The 21175-nt window shown below is 38.9% G+C and overlaps 1 protein-coding gene across 1 annotated transcript in view; it reads right to left on the bottom strand.

Annotated features, from left to right (window-relative positions):
- Positions 1-21175, bottom strand: part of DSCAM (DS cell adhesion molecule) — a 327084-nt gene that overhangs the window by 83548 nt on the left and 222361 nt on the right. The window contains exon 17 of the mRNA XM_027774893.1: positions 17579-17712. Within this exon, the coding sequence (XP_027630694.1) occupies positions 17579-17712 (134 nt within the window). The remainder of the gene's footprint in view (positions 1-17578; positions 17713-21175) is intronic.

Genomic DNA, 21175 nt, shown 5'->3' with positions numbered 1-21175 from the left:
AGGAGAAGGGATTGCGGCGTGACCATCCCCCCTGGGGGGTGATTTCTCGCTTTCTGTCTCTATGTCTCTCTCTGTCTGTCTGGCGAGCGCACGCGTCCTATAGCAAAAAAAACCTCTCCAAAAAAAAAAAAAATGTTGTTGCCTGGGGACCAGCAGGTGGCATGGTGGTTAAGGTGCTGGACACTCCCACATGGCTGACCACGGTTCAAGTCCTGGACCTGGTGGCTTACTTTCACTTCCCCTCTTTCTCCCTCCCTCTGTGTGTCTCCCTCTGTCAAATTAAAAATGAATGAATGAATAAAATTTAATAAATAATTTAAAAAAAGTTGTTGCCTGTGTGCATTTCCACCTAGAGTGTGGAGGGGACTATGAGCTCCAAGGGAAGTACTCAGAGAAATTGGATCTGAATGATAGAAATTGCTGAGAGGCAGGCCTGAGAAGGCAAAGGTAGCTATTGTGGAGACCGGCTCTGCTCACAATGCTCTCTTCACAATGCAAGAAGGCTGCGGGGGACTGGCCACACCTTTTGAGTGTGTGTATATGTGGGCAGTGTTAGAGATTTACATGTGAACTGTAGAGGGAGCAAGAATGCACGTCTTGAGAGGGAGGCTTATAGATATAAGGTACCTCCAAAGGAGGGATATACTACAAATGATATATAGTATTTATTTTAACATAATCCCTTAGCTATGAATGGTGCATAGTTCAACCATCATTAAGAGGAAGTAGCAGGTAAGAAAATAAAACAAACATAATAAAACAAAAGAGCAAAACAGGAAAAAATTAGTCAGAAGCTCATTTAGGGTAGTGAAGCAAATCTATTTGATTAAATCCTTTTTGTAATGTTCATTCAAAAATGCTTATTCTGAGAAAGCGGGACAATGAATATTGCTTCCTTATGAAATATTTCCCTCAATATTTTAATATGAATTACAATAGTGGTGACTATATTTACATTTCATTAAGTCTCTCTTTATCGGTACTGGATTTTCCAACACAGCAATCCAATAGTATGTAAGCGGAATTGCTAATTTCTCAATGCATTTTGTGATGTGACACTCTCTTTCAAATGCTGGGGATGTTCCACAAAAAGGAATACATTATATTTATGTATTTCTCCTGATACCTTTGCTGGGTAGATACATTAAAGACTCTGTAACATTAAATAGAGGATGGAGGGCACAGAAAAGAATAGAAGTTCAATATCAAAGACTACCAGCGAAGACACTAAAGCATAAAGAAAGCTAACTCTGTGGGACACAGAAATGGTTTATTACCTATTGATGATGACATGTATAGTATTCTCAACTGGACTGGTCTGCGATGTATTTCATGTTGGATAAATTCTTTTTACAAGCCAAATGATGTATAGCAATTGAATGTATATTAAAAATTAATAAAAATAAAATAAAATAAAGGAAAAACACACCTGGGGGTGGGGGGGGCACTAACATATCAGAGAGTGTCTTAGGAATTACTGAACCAAATGTGGCAAAGGGGAAAGTTTGTAGGAGGGCAAGAAAGACACTTTTCTCAGTATGTAAATAGCTACATATTTAATTTTCTTCTGGTGGACTTTTAGTATCATCTTCTTCAGACATAAAACAGAAATATTAGCCATTTTAGATTTCATTATATCAAAAGCATGAATTGATCTTGAATAGATTAATTACTATAATTGAGTTCGATATTTCTTTCATTATCTTTGTTCCTTTTAGTTTGAGAGATTTTTTCTGTGGGGCATGTGCACTTGCCGGAAAGACAGAGAGAGACAGAGAGACAGAAAGTGAGAAATCACCCCCCAGGGGGGATGGCCATGCCGCAATCCCTTCTCCTCCTTTCTCCTCTTGGGATCTTGGGCACGAATGCACATACGCCCGGCATGAGTTTAAGCCACTGGGTCCAGGACTTGAACTGCTATCGACTACATGGGAATCCAGAGACATAGCCATTATGGTAACTGCTGATCCCCTCAATATTTCTTTTAAGAGAAGACTTAAGAATTACTTCATGGTGGGGCCAACAGGTGGTGTAATGGTTAAAGGCACTGGACTCCTACATGGCCAACCGTGGTTCAAGGCCTGGACCTGGCAGCTTGCTTTCTCACTTTCTCTCTCTCTTTCTCTCACTCTGTCGCTCTCTGGTCAAATTAAAATAATCAAATAAATAAATAAAGTTAAATAAAGTAATTCTTTAAAATAAAGAGTTACTTCATGGTCTAAGGAAATACAGAAACAGTTAACTTTACAAGACAGAGAATTCTGCACCCTTGCCCCACCCCCACTCATTTTAAATTCTGCTTTGTGGCTTGCATGATGGGATAGACAGGACACTTGTGAACTAGAACTGCCAGTTATTTTTCATCTATCATAAATTCATGTTAGCCATCTGAGAACAAAGCTTGTTCTTTCTCATCTAAAAACTGTTAAAAAATGCTGACTCTCAGAATTCAGAGTTAACCTCACATGTATTATTAATTAATCACTTCTCAATTGAAATGGATCTATGGAGCTATCATTTCTTGGTCCATCAGAGTTGATAGTATGAGAAGAATAAGATTCTTTCTAGCTGATGGCATGTAGCAATGTTGCTCTAGAATGTTCTTAGGGGAAGACATTGGTATTATGCATAATGACATACACTTAAAATATTGAATATTCTTATCTAATGAACTACCACAAACACTGAACTTACAGATGTAACGTTCATGGTTTTTACCGTTGCAGGTAGCTGGGGTGTCATGTAAATATCATTGCCCTGGAGTATGGAGCCTATGGGCAGGTAGTGATGGTGAGAGTTACAGGACACCAGGGCCCAGCCATATTACTCACTGGACTACAGTTTTCTCCTTTGGGCTGTCATAGGAAAACCTTTGCAAAAGTTTCTGGCACCACGTCTAGTAAGAGTAAGAGCTCATAAATAATTGCTGAGTTTAAATTAGTAGTTTTTTACTGAGCGGAGTTTCAATGTGTTGATTATAAAGTAAGCACCTGCTCCCAAGAAAAAAAGACACGATCATGACTTGGCAAACAGGAGATTAATTAAAAATGAGGCACAGAAGGAATCTGACCAATTTCTACTAATGTCTAGAAATAAAAGCATTTAAATTTCCCTCCTAAGACTATCCCTGTCTTGGCTGAGGGGATGAATTAATATTTGCAAGATGCCTGGGAAAGTAAATGGAAACTTCATATGTTTGATTTAAAAATATTTATAGCAAGGTTTTACAAGACTTTTGACATATTTGCCTCCCCCCAAGTTGTATCCAGAGAACAACCAGTGCTATAAATCGTGTGACACCCAAGCCAAACTGCATATTTCCAGTGTTCTGCCTTTCTGTGTTAAGGTCCTTGAGAGGAGTCATGGATGTCTAAGGAATTCAACCAAATCGTAATCAAAGGCATGGAAAGCAACTCTGGGAATCAAGGGGGAAAAAAACAGTCAATGAACAAAAATAAAATTGTCTATTGATGACAATGTGCACAGTAATTTCTTTGATTGGGCAAACATACAGGATATTCATGCTGGGAAAATTCATTTTCAATGTTGTAAAGATACACAGTGATTGAATGTAAAAATAATAAAATAGGGGCTAGTAGATGGTGACACTGGACTCCTAGATGTCCGATCACAGTTCGAGTCCCAGACTCAGTGTCTTGAAACCCATGGTGGTACATGTATGTGCATGCCCAAGATCCCAGGAGGAGAATAGAGAAGAAGAGATTATGGCATGGTCATCTCCCCTGGGGAGGGGATTTCTTACTTTTCCTCTCACTGTCTCTGTCTCTTTCTTTCTGGTGACCCCATGTGCCCTAAGGCAAAAACCTTTTTAATTATGAATAAAATAGAATAGAGAATAGAATAAAATAAGAGTGTTTGGGTTGTGAGAAGGGTGATCTCCTGGTGCTTCAGTGTCATTCCAGGAAAAGCCTGGGGGGAGCATCTTTCAGACTTACCTTCATCCTGCAGTTATTTTTGCCTCGTGGTGTTGATATGATATTTTCATTTTATGACTAATATAATTTTTGACCAGTAAATAAGATGCAATGAACTACTTTAGACATTCTGCTATTTTTTTACTTGTCCTTAATTCTTATTTAGTCATGTTTAATTAACATGGAATAATTGTATGCATTTATGAGGTATAGTGTGATGTTTTTATTTTTATTTTATTATTTTTTAACATTCAATCAGCGTGTATCATTACAGCATACAAAATAAATATCCCCAGCATGAAAACACTATATATTAATACAAAGATATTCCCATCCATGCTATTGATAGATTATTTTCCGTTTTTCTATCCCTTAATGTTTTGTTTCTTTCTTTGTCCTCTTGATTCTCTCCCTCAAACTAAAAAAGAATTCGTAAATGATACAAGAAGAGTGGAAAGACATTCCATGTTCCTGGATTGGAAGAATTAATATAATCAAATGTCCATTCTACTCAAATGAATCTTCAAATTTAATGCAATCTCAATCAAATTACCAGAGATATTCTTTGCAGATTCAGAAAAAAAATCATAGAATTTATCTGGAATCACAAAAGACCCTGTATTGCCAAAATTATACTGTAGAGAAGAGTGGAGTAGGAGGCATCTCATTCCCTGATACTCTGCTAATTTATAAGACTGTATGCTCATCCAGTAATTGCTGAATTCATTTCCAAATCCTTCACATTATTTACTTCAATAGAAAAGTTTTAAACCTTCTTTAATACCCTCTATCAGGGCCCATGTTTGTTCTTTATTTATCTGTCTTCTATGGCCTTTTAATTTATTCCACTGTGGGTTATGGTCTTGCTTTTGCTTGCTGTTCCTCTCTGCTGTGGTTAGTATCTCTGAGGGGAGCCTTGCCTCATCCTCCCTTTTACTAACTCCCCCAGGACCCTACAGCAGAGCATTGCTATCCACTAACCACTAACTGGAGTGGACTGAAGAGATGCTAATTGTATTAGATGAGTTTAATAATGACCTAAAAATGACTTGAAAACTACAGAAAATAATGTGTAGAGGATGACTATGAAGTTATGAACTGCTCAAATTGAATTATTCAGCCTGTCAGACTGATAAAAAATAATTTTCCTGGGACCAGCAGATGGCGTAGTGGCTATGTTGCTGGACTCCCATGTAGTTGACCATGGTTGGTTCCATGTCTTAGCAATTGTGAATAATGCCACAATATGCATGGATGTGTAAGTGCTTTTCCGACTGAGTGTATTCCTATCCTTTGGTAGATACCCAGGAGAGGAATTGCTGGATCTTACAGTAGTTCAATTTGTAGGTCTTTGGGGTGAAATGTTCAACATCCCTTATCATAAAGGAGATGAAAATCAAAAACACAATTAGATACCACATAATCTCAGTCAGAATGGCCAAGAATAAAAAAATAAAAAATGAAAAGTGCTGGTGAGGCTGTGGTGAAAAGGGAATTGTCCTACACTTTTGGTGGAAATGTAAATTAGTACAGCCATTATGAAGAATTCTACTTTTAAAAGTTTCAATTCACTTTTTCTTAAAAGACTAGTTTTATCAAAGAAATATGGTGGTTTTAAAAAGCTCTTACATCTAATTATTATAAAAAATACAATGAGATACCACCTAACATGCAGTTTTTTTAAAAAATTGCAGAATAGCAGATGGTGTAGCTGTTACATCATTGGACTTCCAAATGGCTGACCATAGTTTGAGTCCTGGACCCAGAGGCTTAAAATTCATGCCAGGTACATGTGCATGTGTGCCCAAGATCCCAGGAGAATGGAGGAGAAGGGATTATGGCATAATCATCCCCTTGGGGGGGGCGGTGATTTCTCATCTTCCCTCTCACTGTCTCTTTCTCTTTCTCTTTCTCTTTCTCTCTCTCTCTCTCTCTCTCTCTCTCTCTAGTAAGTGGATGTGCCCTAAGGCAAAAACCTCTAAAAAATTACAACTCCTCTCCAAAAGAACCTGAATGCTATTTGCATATAGAATGCTCTTAACAAGAATCAAAACAATAATAATAACCAAAAAACTCTCCTCCAAAGCACAATAAATGAACAGATAGCTGTGTTAATTATAAAGTAAGGATACTCTGAAAAACACACAAAATCTTTCTGTTTAGTTGTAGAGAAATGGCATAGATTCCATTAAGAATAAGTAGTTAGCAAGCCAGCAGATGGAATGCAGGTTGAGGTGCTAGATCCCTCAGAACTGATTGTGCAGTTTTAGTCCCAGACCCAGTGGCTTGCAAATCACACCATGTGTGTGTGAATGTCCAAAAATCCCAGGAGGAAATTGGAGGGGAAACGATTGCAAAAACTAAAAAGCAGAACAAAACAATAAGCAGTTAGCTGAGTGAAATTTTTATTTTATTTATTTTTAAAATTTAAAATTTGCTATATGGTGCAAATTCTCTCAAAAGAGAGAGACAGAAAGAGAGAGAGAAGGTGAGAAAGCAATCCTCAGGGAGGATGGCCATTCTGCGATCCCTTTTCTTCTATTCTCCTCTAGGGATTTTGGGCATGCATACATGTGTCTGGCATGTTTTCATTTTAATTTTTTTAAAATTTTCTTTCTTATTTTTTACATGTAATTACTGTACATCTTTACAGCATACAAAATGGACTTTCTGGGCATGAGTATACTGCCAGGTCTGGGACTCGAACCACATAATCAGCCATGTGAAATCCAACTGCTTTAACCAGCATGCCACTTACTGGCACTAATTTAAGTTTTTAAAAACTCCTATGTATGGTATATTTTGCCCAAATTTCCATTTTATTTTAATAATTTCATTTCTAAAAAAGATGCTATGGCACAAAGATCTTCCTAAAAGCATAGGTTGCGGACATCAGCATTCATAGAAGGGATATGGCATATTAGAGCTACTTGTTTTGCCCCAGTCAATTTCGGTGCTTTCCTCTGTTGCTCTTTTATATATAACTATTGGATACTTTTCAGGAAGCCTTTTCAATATAAAATAATTTATTTTTGGCCTTTCAAATACAAAAATTGGATAGTGGAATTATCACATTATTGTAATATTGTCTTGTAAGTGACTTAAGTTGATACTGAAAAAAGGCATGAAAAAACCCTAGTTTCTTGATGATGTTATTCAGTAATCAGGGGTACTCTCCAATTAGCCAGGCTGATATTATAGGATCCTTATATTCTCCTTTCTTCTCGTTCTTTTTTTCTTTCTCTTCCTTCCTCCTTCCTTCTTTCCATCCTAATTTTCTGAGGGCATGTGTACTAGAGAGAGAGAGGCACCCCCACAATCTTTTCCTTTCATTTCCTCATCCCATCAGGCTTTGGGTTACATATACACATATGCATGTATTTAAAGTCACCAGGGCTAGGATTTGAACTACAATCAGCCATGTGGAATCCAGGTTCCTATGCATAAGGCTAAACCACTGTGCTATGTGACAGCCGATTTTCCAGGCTCTCTCTAACATTATAACCTTCCTTGACTACAATGTTGCCTTGCCCCTTCTTTATTGTCAAACCACCTGCCAAATAAGTTAGCTATTTGTCAACCAGTGCATTATTAATTTAACTTGGTTGCCACCTATTTAACAAATCCTATACCAAAGAACCAATTTAGCAGCATATATCTTCTCACATATTAGAAAGAAATTAGTAAGAAAGACCCTTCTTAAATATAATAATACCTAATAGACAGTATTAGAAAAAAACCCTCAGCTGTTTCTATTATGTTTAATTGAAGAATGATTATATGTCAATTTATTTCCTTAAATAGTACAATACATCTGTGTCAAGTCAAAGAGTTGTTTTCAAAGCTGAAATCATTCGAGGACTCCAAAAGCTCATTGATCAGAATGGCATTTTTAGCAAAACTACAGAGACAGTAAAAACAGCAAAAGTTAGGAGGAAGAGAGGGCAAAATAGGTGGGGCACAGAGGATTTTTAGAGCAGTGACACTGCTCTGTATGATGCTATAATTTTGGAGATGTGACATTATACCTTTGTCCAAACCCGCAGAATTCACAATAGCCAGAGTGAGCCGCAGTGTAGATGACAGACTCTGAGTAATAGTAACGTGTCAGTGTAGGTTCCTGGACCTTAACAAATGCGCCATCTGGTGGTGATGCTGATAATTGGGAGGCAACGTGTGTGTGGGAGTAGGGGATGTGGCCAACTCTGTACATTCTGCTGTGAGTCTAAAATTGTTCTACATGTATATATTATACATACTTAAAATATAATCTATTCTATATGTATATATACAATATTAATATAAAAATATATACAAATACTATATATATATATGCATATATAGTCATTTTAGTGTATAGATACTCAGGAAGCTTTTTAAATTAAATTTTATATATTATTATTACTACTATTTAATTTGCTGTAGGATATGTGCACTCACCAGAGAGAGAGGAGAGAGAGAGAGAGAGAGAGAGAGAGAGAAAGTGAGAAAAGCAAGCTGGCAGGTCCTGGACTTGAACTATGATCGGCCATACTGGATTTTAACCACTGAGCTACGATCTGGCCCTATTCAAAAAGCTTTAAGCAACAATGGAGAAGTACATTTGAAATGTCATACACAGGTTATCTTATCTAAATGAATGCCATTTATAAGCCAGATGCTTACTGGTTAATTATCTGCCAGTCTGGATAGGAAATCTTATGAAATTCAACTTCAGTAGAGTTTTCCAAGGCTTGTTTCTGTATAAGAATTCTATTAGTATTTCCATTTTCCTTTGCTCTATAAATTACAAGATTGGCCTCGTGATTTTACAGGCCAAGTTTTCTCCTACCTTTAGAGTACGGGTCACCTGCATTTTGACCAATTATAGCAATTGGAAGGCTTCATGTGATGCCCAGCTATCAAATGACCATTGATGATAATGACAAGAAAACTAAAACAAGATTCAAAAGAAAATTATTGGCTGGTTCACTGAGAGTAGCCTAAAGGAGAAAGAAGACAATTTTTAAAGGATGAGCCTATAAAAGAAAACACAGACTTCTGGACTGTCTCAAGGAATAAAAGTCTGGTCAAATAGATGTAAATTGCAGCAGAACAAATTTGAAGACTTAGAATTGTATTCTGTTGTAAAAGTTCATAATAGTGGAAATTCAGAGGTATTTCCAAGGAAATTTCAAGAATAGACTTGCTAAGAGTTTTAATAAAAAACTCAAATTGATTTTTATATGTCAGGGATGCAGAGATGTAGACTTGCCTCAAAATAAGCTTTTACTAGGTTTCTTCTAGGCTTATGATTAAATGACGAGATGCTAAAGCCTAGAATAATGTTTGGTAGATCATAAGACTATAGAGAGCCTCACATACACCTGCCACAAAGGAAGCAGACAGCAAAGACCCTATGATGACGACCGATACATATGTGGAAATGGAGCATTCTTGTTGTTTGCCCACTTGTAATATCCCCACAGTTCCCAGATTTGACACTAAAGAAAAAAGAGATACACTACTAGGCCATTTAGATAAGACTAAGGAAGAATGATTTCCATGTCAGTGACTTAAAAACACAGGCATTTGGGGGACCAGCAGTTAGCGTAATGGCTATGTCGCTGGACTACCATGCAGCTGACCGTGGTTCGCCTCCCGGAACCGGTGGCTTAAAACTCACGCTGGGCGTGTGTGCGTGCGTGCCCAAGATCCCAAGAGGAGAATGGAGGAGAAGGGATTGTGGTATGGCCATCCCCCCTGGGGGGTGATTTCTCGCTTTCTGTCTCTCTGTCTCTCTTTGTCCATCTGGCAAGCACCTTCGCCCTATTGCAAAAACCTCTTAAAAAAAAAAAAAAAAAAAAGCACAGGCATTTGACCTAAATTCTTCTGGGATAGAAAGCATCCCAAGGTATATAGCATACTTTCCTGCCTTATTAAGCAGCAACTTCATTATACAATTTAGCTTCTATTTAATGATTCACAGTCATAACCCATAAAATTTAACACAACATTCATTGAATATCCATGATTTCAGCATACTACTGGGTTTCCAAAGGTGTAATGGTTCCTGAACTAAAGAAACTAACAATGCACTAGGAAGGCTAAACTATGTCTATGTCCAACAATAATGCAAGAGATTATAGTTGTGTCAAACTGAGTTTGAAAATCTGAGAAACTTTGAGATGATATGAGCCAGCATCCAAGTGAAAGCAATAGGTCATCAGGGTAAAGACCTTCGGCTCTGAGCTCAGCCTCCTGGGGGTTGTAATCCCTGTCGTTCCCCTGCTAAATTATGTGACCCTAGTCAGATTACATAGTCTCCATTTCAGTTCCATTTAAGGGAAGATAAGATAATAATAATAATCCCAGCATAAAACAGTCATCTGAATTAATTGATGCAAAATAGTATCTTTAAAAATGCAGGTCACAGAAGCACTTTAACAGGACATGACAACCATTTTAAAAATAAAATAGAACTAAAAAAAGTAATGAAATAGGAAATATTGGAGGGTATCTTCCACAGTAAAAGATTTGTTTACACAGTTTTTGTGGTGTGTGTGTATACTGGATTGTGATGATAGCATTATTTCCTAATGTGGGTCATGATAAAGCAAGTTCAAAAACTTGATTGTAAAATATTTAGCTTACAATGGTTAGAATATAGCCAGTACTCACAAATGACAGAATAAAGATAAAGCTATTAAATTGAGCCTTAAAGAACAAGCATTTTAATGAGAGAATGAGTGGGGAAAAGTAAGGAGAACCCAGTAGACACACATATATGTACACCCCATACATGTGTACACAGGAAAGGGTGTTCCTTAAATATGGGCTGGGAGAAACTTAGAATATGAAACTGGACAGGAGTTGGAGCTAGATTATGAACATTTATATAGGCCTTACTGAGAATTCCGAATGTTTTCAGGTAAAAAATAAGTCATCCAAAAAATTTGCACAGGGGAATGACATGCTCAGATTCAGAATTGGAAAGAATAATTGAAACAGCAAAGTGGACACTGGACTGGGGTTGAGACCAGCAGTGGAAGGCTTCTGACTTAGTTTTGGTGCTGAGAGTGAGGGCTTGAACCAAGGCAATGGCAATGGGAACAGAAGGAAAGGAGAAGATTTAAAATGTCCTGCAGAGAGAGAGTTCTCATGGCACGTGTCACTTTTCAGAGCTGTTTCCACTCCTCAGAATTATCATTACTAGTCCTGATTCATCAGGTAAAATTATTTTCCTCCTGCCAGCCGGAGCTATATATTGTGTCAAGAAACTATCTCTAATCTTACTGTGTGAGCACCTCCTTCTCACCGGGGCTCCTGTATGGCACTGAGCTGTGTGTGCCGATGCTGTGTCCTTTGCCACATCGCACAGAGTGGTGAGGATTTTTGGTATTCTCTGCCCTTCCTACAACTTCTGAGATATGTTAGGTTTTTCCTTTCTTTTTATAAATTTTGCCAGAGGGCACATGCACTTACCAGAGAGAGAGAGAGAAGGAGAGAAAAGAGCGAAAGAGAGAGAGAGTGCACATATTCCCCTAGAGAATGGTCATCCTGCAATCTTATCCTGCTTTTTTTTTTTGCTGAGATTTTGGACACACCCACACACATGGCCAGTGTTTCTCAAGGACTTGAACAAGGTCTAGGGCTTGAACGTATAGTTGGTCATGTGGGATATAGCTGTCTTACCACCATTACCCAGGCTGGCCCACTACACTTTAGTGTTTAATGGTACTTCCTGGTCTCCTTATATCTGGGTGAGGTCATGTGATGAATTCTGACCAATGATTTGTACTGAGTATTTAGACCTATGTCATCCCCTCAATAGAGTTCTTTCCCTTTGCCAAAAAATTTACCTGGGTCCTTCCTGGAGCGAAGATAGCACAGAGTGGAGGTACCAACTCACAAAGGGCATAAATATATAAAGAAACAAAAAACAATAAAGTCATTTATTTGTATAATCCAATGAAATTTTAGATTTACTTATTAGGCAATGGAACTCAGCTTCTCTTGAATAATAAACCTCAGAACCTGGCTCAATGTTTGATGCAAAATAGCACTCTGCATATCTCAGAGGTACAAATAATTTGGTTACTGATCAGGTAATGAGTGGGGAGAGGAGAGGAATTAGAGGTGACTCTAAAGTTTTCATCCAGAAAACAAAGGATACTGTTAGATCTTTAGCTAAGCTGGAAAACAGGAAAAGGAGATGAGGCAAGAATGAATTTGGTTTTAGGCATATTGGAAGTGAAGTACTGGAGGGTTTCCGTGGGAACATGGATGGTAGGAAGATAAGAATATAGGACTGCTTGGTTCTCTAACATCATCAAGGTAGGAAGTAAACTAAATAAATAAATAAACTTCATAACTTCAGATAATAACTAAATTATGAAAATAGATCTAATGACCCAGAGAGATAATTAAAAATAAGAAAAGATAAAGTAAAAATATTAGAAAATTTCTATATTTGAAGGTGGGTGTGGGTAGAGACAGACAAAAAGGAAAAAGGATAGGAGGATCATGAAAGTTAAGAAAGGCTTTAGAGTTTTAAGAGCAAATAGCTATATAGTATTATGCTACGCAAAAGATAAAATAGAAAAACTACAGGGGAGAAGAAATGAAATTTTTTTTGGAGAGGTTTTTGCTATAGGGTGTGTGCGCTTGCCAAAGACAGAGAGAGACAGAGAGACAGAAAGTGAGAAATCGCCCCCCAGGGGGGATGACCACGCTGCAATCCCTCCTCCTCCATTCTCCTCTCGGGATCTTGGGCATGCACACACATGCTCAGCGTGAGTTTAAGCCACCGGGTCTGGGACTCAAACCGTGGTCAGCTACATGGGAGTTCAGCGCCATAGCCATTATGCTAACTGCTGGTCCTGAGAAGAAATAGAATTTTATAGTCAGGAGGCCTACAGTGACTTCTGAGAGGGAGCAATGAGCATTATGATAAATATCATTACAAATACAGGTGAATGAATTAGATATGTCTTGAATGATTCCATGGTACATCATATTTGTTTGTTCATTTGTTTTTACTTCTTGAGATTCCTGAATATATCCAGATCCTCTGAGTCACACTCTCATCCTCACCCCAACTGTGGCTTTATTCAGTGCAGTCTCAGGAGGGTTCAGGAGCAAACTCATAGCAGCCACCTTAGATTGGAAGTCTGGACTTGGTCAAAGTTAGCTTCCTTGCTTTTCAGGAGATTTTGTTTTTTTTTTTCTTAAGATTTATTGAATCCTAGGGAACCAGCAGTTAGCGTAATGGCTATGTTGCTGGACTCCCACGTAGTCGAACGTGGTTCGCGTCCCGAACCCGGTGGCTTAAAAGTCACGCCAGGCGCGTGTGCGTGCGTGCCCAAGATCCCGAGAGGAGAATGGAGGAGAAGGGATTGCGGCGTGACCATCCCCTCTGGGGGGTGATTTCTCACTTTCTGTCTCTATGTCTCTCTCTGTCTGTCTGGCAAGTGCACGTGCCCTATAGCGAAAACCTCTCCAAAAAAAAAAGAAAAGAGATTTATTGAATCCTAAATGGTGGGCTATGTTGTGGAGAGTTTAGTTACTATTTCGTCTTCTGGATGAAAAGAAGACTGGTATATTCTCACTTGCTCACTCAGCAACATTTATTGAACACCTAGTAGGTGTTCAGGAAACTGATAACATTATCATCCCATTGCTATGCCCTCTAATTTTTTTATTACTAATAAGGAATCTATGCTATCTGTGTTTCCTAATTTTACATTTCCTTTTTAAAAAAGAATTACTTATTTAATTCCATTTGCTATTAATATAATTTTTTAAATTTGACCAGAGAGATACAAAGAGAGAAAGGAAAAATGAGAAAGAAAGCTGCCAGACCCAGGACTCAAACCATGGTTGACCACGTGGGAGTCCAGTGCCTTATCCATCATGCCACCTGCCAGCCCCCCTAATTTTACTTTCCTAAGCTCTGTGCAAATGTGCTTAGAATTGTGAAATAGACAATTTCCCTATCTCAGGACTCATTTAGTGTATATTTTTCTACTAGTGACTTTGAAGTATACCTCATTTCTTTGGATTTTGATTGTTTATAATAGTTCAAACCTATTAAACTATTAAAGTTTAAACGATTAAACTATCGACTATTAAACTATTAAAGTAATAGCCAGAATTCATAAATTACATGGATGAAGGTTTGAATCAAATACATTTGGGGTTTTGCTGTTTGAATCTCTAATTGGGAAAGTTAACACCTCCTTGAACTTGCTGGTTCCCCAAGGTGAGATTAATGTTTACTTAGCTCCTGTGGACTACCAAGCCAAAGATCAGTTTACAGCTAATCTGATCGGTTTCCTGGGCACATGCAAAGTTTCAAATTCTAATGTCTTTTACTAAGCTGAAATGAGAGAACATCATGCAATACATGCCTATTATTATCCAATAATTAGACAATATATTTTACACAGTAAAGACAAAAAGGCCTGTATCTCTTTTTAATAAGGAGGGAAGATGAATTAGGATCTTGAGAGAAAGTTGACATTAGCAAAGAGGTTAGCAGAGGGACTCTTAAAAAGATCCAATTACAGGACATATTGTGTCCTAATTTACCCTCCCATGCTCTACATTCAACTGTGAAATCATCTCAAAGGAAAAAAAAAATTCAGACTTATGAACTAGGAAAATATAAAGAGCTAGTACTGCCCTCTGGTGTTCATGCTGACACATCGGCAGAAAGCGAAGGCCTCAATTTGACAGCACCCAGTTGTCTGGCTTAAATTAAAGGTGTAAGAAAATTTCCCTTTCCATTAACTTACAATTTCTTGTTAAATCCATATTTAAAAACAAAACAAAACAAAAAACAGAATAATATTTGAGATTCATATTCTTCCTAGGAGAAATGTACTGATTCTCTCTGATCTTGACTTGTAATAGTATTACCTTATATAAAAAATAGGCCTCATGACTTTAAATGAGGTTTGAAATAGATGAATAGCAATGTGACTATAGAGATGGAATGAAATCGATTCTAGTTTACTTTACTGAGGACAGTTTTGGGGTTCTGGATTCTCCTCGCAAAACGTAATAAGTGGCATTGCCTAGAAAACCAGGCCCCTGTGATTGCCTACCGCATTTCTACATCTGTGGTTCTTTTTAACATGGTCAAACAGTAGCACAGAGACGCCCTGACAGTGTTGTAAGACACCAACTAGGTGAGAATCTCAGCCGTCACTTCCCACCTTTTCTGCTGGGTTTGATCTCATTGCTGTAACTTTTTAAAGCGTCTTGTAGAGAAGGTCCTACATGGGTCAAATCCCATTGTCCTGTGCATGAAGAGACAGTGCAGATCACTGGGAAAATGATTTCTATCTCATCGTACTAACAGTTTGATTGTGCTTTCAGGGTATGTAACGCTTCCTTTTTCTTACTGTACATAATTCTTTGACTGGTGGTTAGAGCCTGTGGTCCATCTCATGCACAAAGGAGGGCTTTCTCACGTGGTCATCAGTCACTGAGGACTCGTTGCAGAAAAGCCAGATTGAGGATTTCAGTGTAGAGGCAAAGTTCAGTTGAAAACACAGTGAGAGGGAGCTGCTGGCCTTCTCTTACCCTGCTGCTCTCTTTCTAGCTGACTGGAGTCTAAATAGCAAATGTAAATCCCGCATAGCAAAGGAAAGAGTAAATGAATGAATGGAAACAAAGAAGCACTTTGTTTTATTTTAAATTACCAGAGGGCACTTGAATTTACCAGAAAGAGATAGAGACAAAGAGAGGGAGAGAGAGAGAATGCACCCTCCCCCAGTGGGATGTGATCACTATATAATCCCTTCTCCTCTGTCTCTCCATCCTGTCGGGATTTGGGATATGGACACATGTGCCCAGCATGGTTTTCAGGCCACTGAAGTCAGGATTTGAATGATGGTCGGCCATGTGGGATCCAGTTCCCTTAACAACTTGGCTACGGGACCCACCTGAAAGCACTTTGAAGTCTAGTGGGAGATAAATACTCCACTTGAGCAATAATTCTGACTCTCTTTGGTAAAAATGGGGACATGCTTGGGCTACTGAGGACCTCAGAAGCTGCACCAGGGCTCCTGGGAGGATCACCTTCTGTGTAGTGAAGCACACTGACTCTGCCTCTCCTCCTGGGGGCTGCACTGCTTTGGGGCCTGGGCTTTGACTGGGATTTGGCAGCAAGAAATAACAGCATATTTGAAACCAATCAGGAAATGCACAGAAATGTTTTGGAAGCTGACTCTGGCCATTTTACATGTAAGTCTTTACGTCAAAGACACAGGAGCAGCAGCACACAGCGTGGTGCTCTTCCATGCTGGGCTTGGGTGGGCCACACCCAAACCTGCCTGTGACGCCCTAGCTCCTGCCATCCCAGCTCCTGCCACCACTCACACTCACTGCCAGGAGTCCGGGTCTCTAGTCCCCTATAGACCCAATAAATTTGGAGAAACATATTATTTAAATAAAAAGACTAATTAATCATAGTTCGGGAATAGTGTTCAGCCTTAAAAAGAAAGGAAATTTTGACCCTTGCTATAGCATGGGTGAGATTATCAGTGAAATAAGCCAGTCACAATAGGACACTTATATGAGGTCCCTAGAGATGTCATGTTTACAGAAACAGAAAGTGGATGAGGGCTTCCAGGGCCCAGGGGAAGGAGAATGGGGAGTTAGTGTTTAATGGGGACAGAGATTCAGTTTAGCAAAGCGTCCTGAAGATGGATGGTAATGAGAGTTGAGCAACACTGTGCATGTACTTCATGCCACTGAATGGGACAAGTACATAGGGCGGAGATGGTGAGTTTCACGTCATGTGTGTTTTACCCCAAGGAAACAAAATTAGTTCATATTTTCCCTTTACAAACACTGATTGAATGGCGACAGGTATCGAGTTCCATGGCAGGAACTGGGAGATGCAAAGATTGATTAGACACAATGCCAGTCTCAGAAAAGTGATGAAATTTCTACAGAGATATCATAAATTTTGACAGACCATTTTTAAAGTTTTTGGGGGATATATATTTTTTCATATCTGATTTCAAAAACAGTTTAGCTTATTTTAGTAATTATTACCTGGCAGGGATAATCTAAGTGATAGTAAGTACCACACGTCATGATAGTAAGGCCTTTAACTCTTACGTCCTTTAAAGTGAACCAGGCTGAGGATATATCACCAGGGTCACAGATTCTCCTTAACGTCCCCCATTTCTGACACAACAGCGATTTTCCTGTTCTTTCTCAGTGTGGGATAGGGAGGGGGAGGAAGGGGGACAGAGGAGGGATGAAAGGATGGCGGGGAGGGGAGGCATGAAGTGCTTCTAGCGATGAGTCCAGCAGTAAAATCAATAGGTGCTGTCCACTGACTATCAATTAAGGCACAATTAAGGCCTCTGGGTTTTGATTTTGATAAGCCTGCTGGCAGTTTAGTTGGAACTCACCAAATAAACAATAATTCTAGACAATTGTATCCCTTATAATGATTCCGAGTGTATTTTCAAGTGAGGTGTAAATGAGGACTTTGCATTGTATGTGGAGACAACAGGGGGAAAATAAAACCACTGGAAAGACCCGAGTAGGTGGGAAACAAAGGAGAAACTGTCCAAAATGAGCACCCACGGTTCCTTTTGGAAAACGCTCGAAAGGCACTTAGTTATTTACCAACTTACTGTGGGGTAGGGGTGGGAGCAGAATACGGTGTACTTTCGGATGATGCCATTCAGCTTGAGAGGGGGAAGCCAGGACACGAAGACCATGGAGGCTGAGGCCGCAGCTGCCTTGACGCCCGCGGGGGGACCTGGAACTAGAAGAGTCGTGCATTTAGTCACGAATCCGGAGCCTGCCATTTCCCAGCATACCTCTCCTGCTGCCCCATCACTGTTCACCCCTTTGAGGGTCAGGGTTGTGGGCTCACTCGTGTCTTCTCAGATTCACGTGTGGGAGTCCTAAACTCTAGCACCTCAAAAGGTGACCTTATTTGAAGGTAGAGTCTTTACAGAAGTCATCGAGGTCATTAGGGTGGGGCTTAACCCAGTATGACCAGCATTCTTACACAAGGAGTCTTTAATAAAGTTTATAAAAAATGTGTATTATAAAAAATCATGCATGAATTTCAATATTTTTTGTACCAAAATAAACCCATACTTTGATTCTTTTTTTCCACAAACTTTTTTTCAGTTTCCTTTTTTAAAATTATATTTATTTCTTTCTCTAAGAGAGATTTTTGCTATAGAGCACATGCGCTCAGAGAGACAGAAAGACAGGGAGCAATCAGCCCCTAAGAGGAGATGGCCATGCTGCAATCCCTTCTGCTTCATTCTCCTCTCAAGATCTTGGCCACTCACACACATGCACGCAGCGTGAGTTTTAAGCCGCTGGGTCCAGGACTCATACCTCAGTCAACTATATGGGAGTCCATTGATCTGTTGGAGTCCAGTGATGTAACCATTAAGCCATCTGCTGGTCCCAATAAGTTCCCTTTTAAAAAGGGGCAATTTAGACACAGAGACAGACACCCGTAGAGGGAAGATGATGTGAAGACACACAAAGAGAAGATATTTTCTACAGATCAAGGAGAGAGACCTGAACAGATCCTTGGTCACAGCCCTGAGCTGGGACCAACCCAGCAGACTCCTCCATCTTGGACTTCTGGTCTCTAGAACTTGAGATAACCGATGTCTGATGTGAAGCCACTCGGACTGTGGTGTGTTATGACATGAGCTGCAGGAGACTCGGATAGTCAGTTCCAGTTCCTGCTTTCCTTGGAGTTGTACCCACCATTTCATCCTGAGTTAGTTCCTCCCTTTGAAGTTGGAGAGTTTAGCTTCTGGGCCATTTTCCTTTCTGCCACCATTTTTGTCTTTGAATGAGCTAAGGATGTGTATCTGCCTCATAAGTTAGAGAAGCTTGAGGGTGAACTACCTCAGTCATCTGAGACCCACCCATTTGTCCTCACCCAGATGCTTCATAATGGTACCTTTTCTGGCTCAGGAGAAGAATGGAGAGCTTGCTTATGGATAAGGATTGTTGTGTCAAGAATTCACAGTATGCATATGCAACTAACTGCTCTTTATCAACTATCTAAAAAGGCAGGAAGTGATGTTAACATAATAAGCATAATTTGGGAGTGAGGGTGAAGACACATCTGCCTTCTTTCTATTCATGTATTTTCCAGGTTGGAGAGGAAGGATAGAAATGAGAGAGAAAGGAACCAGGAGAAGAAAGGACACTCAGGTGCTGCTGAGGCAAGCCACAGCTCCGCTACATCCCTGGTTGGTCTAACTGTCCATACCCAGGCTGACTCCCACATTGGTGGAGGCCTTATACTTTACAGTGGTATAAGTCCCCTATGGCTGGCCAACAGATATGTCTGGGGTTGAATGTACATATCATAACAATCACCTTGCCTCTTCTTTCTCTCTTTTTTGTTTTTAGTTTGTCCAAAGAATTTATTTTTTGTGGTAATTTTTAAATTACTTAATGTTTTTACAATTAAGGTATGAATTTATTTTGGTATGAAAACTTTTTGATTTTATACATAGTTTGCTCATTACATAGTATTTCCATGAGCTTTTTTCTTCCTGAAACTTTTTAAAATTCATTAATTTACATTCATTTCCTGAGCATCATTACAGCATACAAAAAGTGATTTCCCATCAGAATATACTGCATAGTGGCTTAATCCTGCATGTTATCATCAATAATTTTTCATTTCTAGTTTCATATATATATATATATGTATATATATGTGTGTGTGTGTGTGTGTGTGTTTATAAAACCCCTATTTCTGGCCCTCTACCTTTTTCCCACCCTCCTCCCACACTATCATTTCTGGTGTCTACAGTTGTCTTCCATTCCTTTTCTCCCCACATTTTATTGATCACAAAATTTCTTAAATAATCTAACTACTTTCAATAGCAAACTCAGTTGGTAATTTTAAGAAAAGCAGCTTTAACTTTAATAAATCAATGAAATGCTAGGGAACTTTGCTTAAATCTTAAAGCCAGGAGAGGTTAAGATTCTGTTCCAATAGTAGGTACATGAACCTATCGATAGCTCAAGACAGGACAAAAATCCTTAAAACCAGAAAACAAAGTCTAGAAGAAACTCAGCAATGTTTTAGTCAAAAGTCATAAAATTATATTTCACCAGTTCAGTCTCATGTACTTAATCTATCTTCTGTTGTGGTTCAATCTTCCTAATTAAATTCTGGGATATAATAAGTCTGAATGACAAAACCAACAACTTAGTACTGGGTTGGCCTAGTCACATTTGAAAATTTAAAATCTTGGTTTCAGGTTTTGGCAAATCCTGCTGGCAGCAAAGAAGCTAGAAGAGAGAACACATGTAAGTGACAAAGCCTGGATGAATAATCTCTTAAGAACACAGCTCCATTGTCTTGGACATCTCTGCTTACATTCCTACAGAGCCATAGCTAAGACATCCACAATCTGATTCAGAGCTACCAGGATTCCTCCTGAACACAAAGGGGAAAGTGGAAACTCGCTGAATACTAGCAGACATCCTGAACAAGCCAACACTCTCCATTCCTTCTGTAAAGCAAATCACGTGGGTGGTGTCCACCATGCTGAATGCACCATTTGGCCTACTTTTCTCTAGCTGCCCAAGTACTTTCCAGCAACAACCAGCTGAGGAGCTGCTGAACAGAAGCCAGTCATGACGGACTGACTTGTTGTCTAACAGGTTGTTTTCAACCTGTTTGTGACAATTCCTCTTGGCAGGATAATGCTAAGTTAACTCATTATACAAACCAATGAAATATGAATGCAAATTAGAGTAAGTTGTTTTTATGACAATTAATGGGACTTCTTTGAAAGTGTTCCTTAAAGTGTAAGGTAGAAAGAAAATATAAGAAGGAAGAAAGGAAAAGAGGAAGGGAGAAAGGAGGCTCATCTATGTTTGGTCAAGACTACTGAGAAGAAGGGACCTGTAGAAAAAAATCGAGATGGTGTAAACAGATTAGCAGGTTAGTTCTGGTTTGCACCGTGCCACAAAGGTTCAAGGAGCTACAATGCCACTGGCTTCTTTTCATCTAGGTCTATCGTGTAATCCTATGACCTGGGAATGTGAATTAACTTCTCTGATAAGCATTAATTTCTTCATTTATGAATCTGAAACAATACTTGCACCTACTTACAGTTTTATTGTTAAGATTATAAGAGGTAAACTGATGTAAAAAATTTGAGTTCTGTATATAGTAACCACTAAATACATTCCTTCTATCATCTGTAATAACTATTACTATT

The sequence above is a fragment of the Tupaia chinensis genome, unplaced genomic scaffold (genome assembly GCF_000334495.1).
Source record: "Tupaia chinensis unplaced genomic scaffold, TupChi_1.0 Scaffold000492_1, whole genome shotgun sequence".
In the NCBI taxonomy this organism is placed as follows: Eukaryota; Metazoa; Chordata; class Mammalia; order Scandentia; family Tupaiidae; genus Tupaia; species Tupaia belangeri.
The sequence above is the reverse complement of the archived record's forward strand: the minus strand, read 5'-3'. Positions and strand labels throughout refer to the sequence as shown.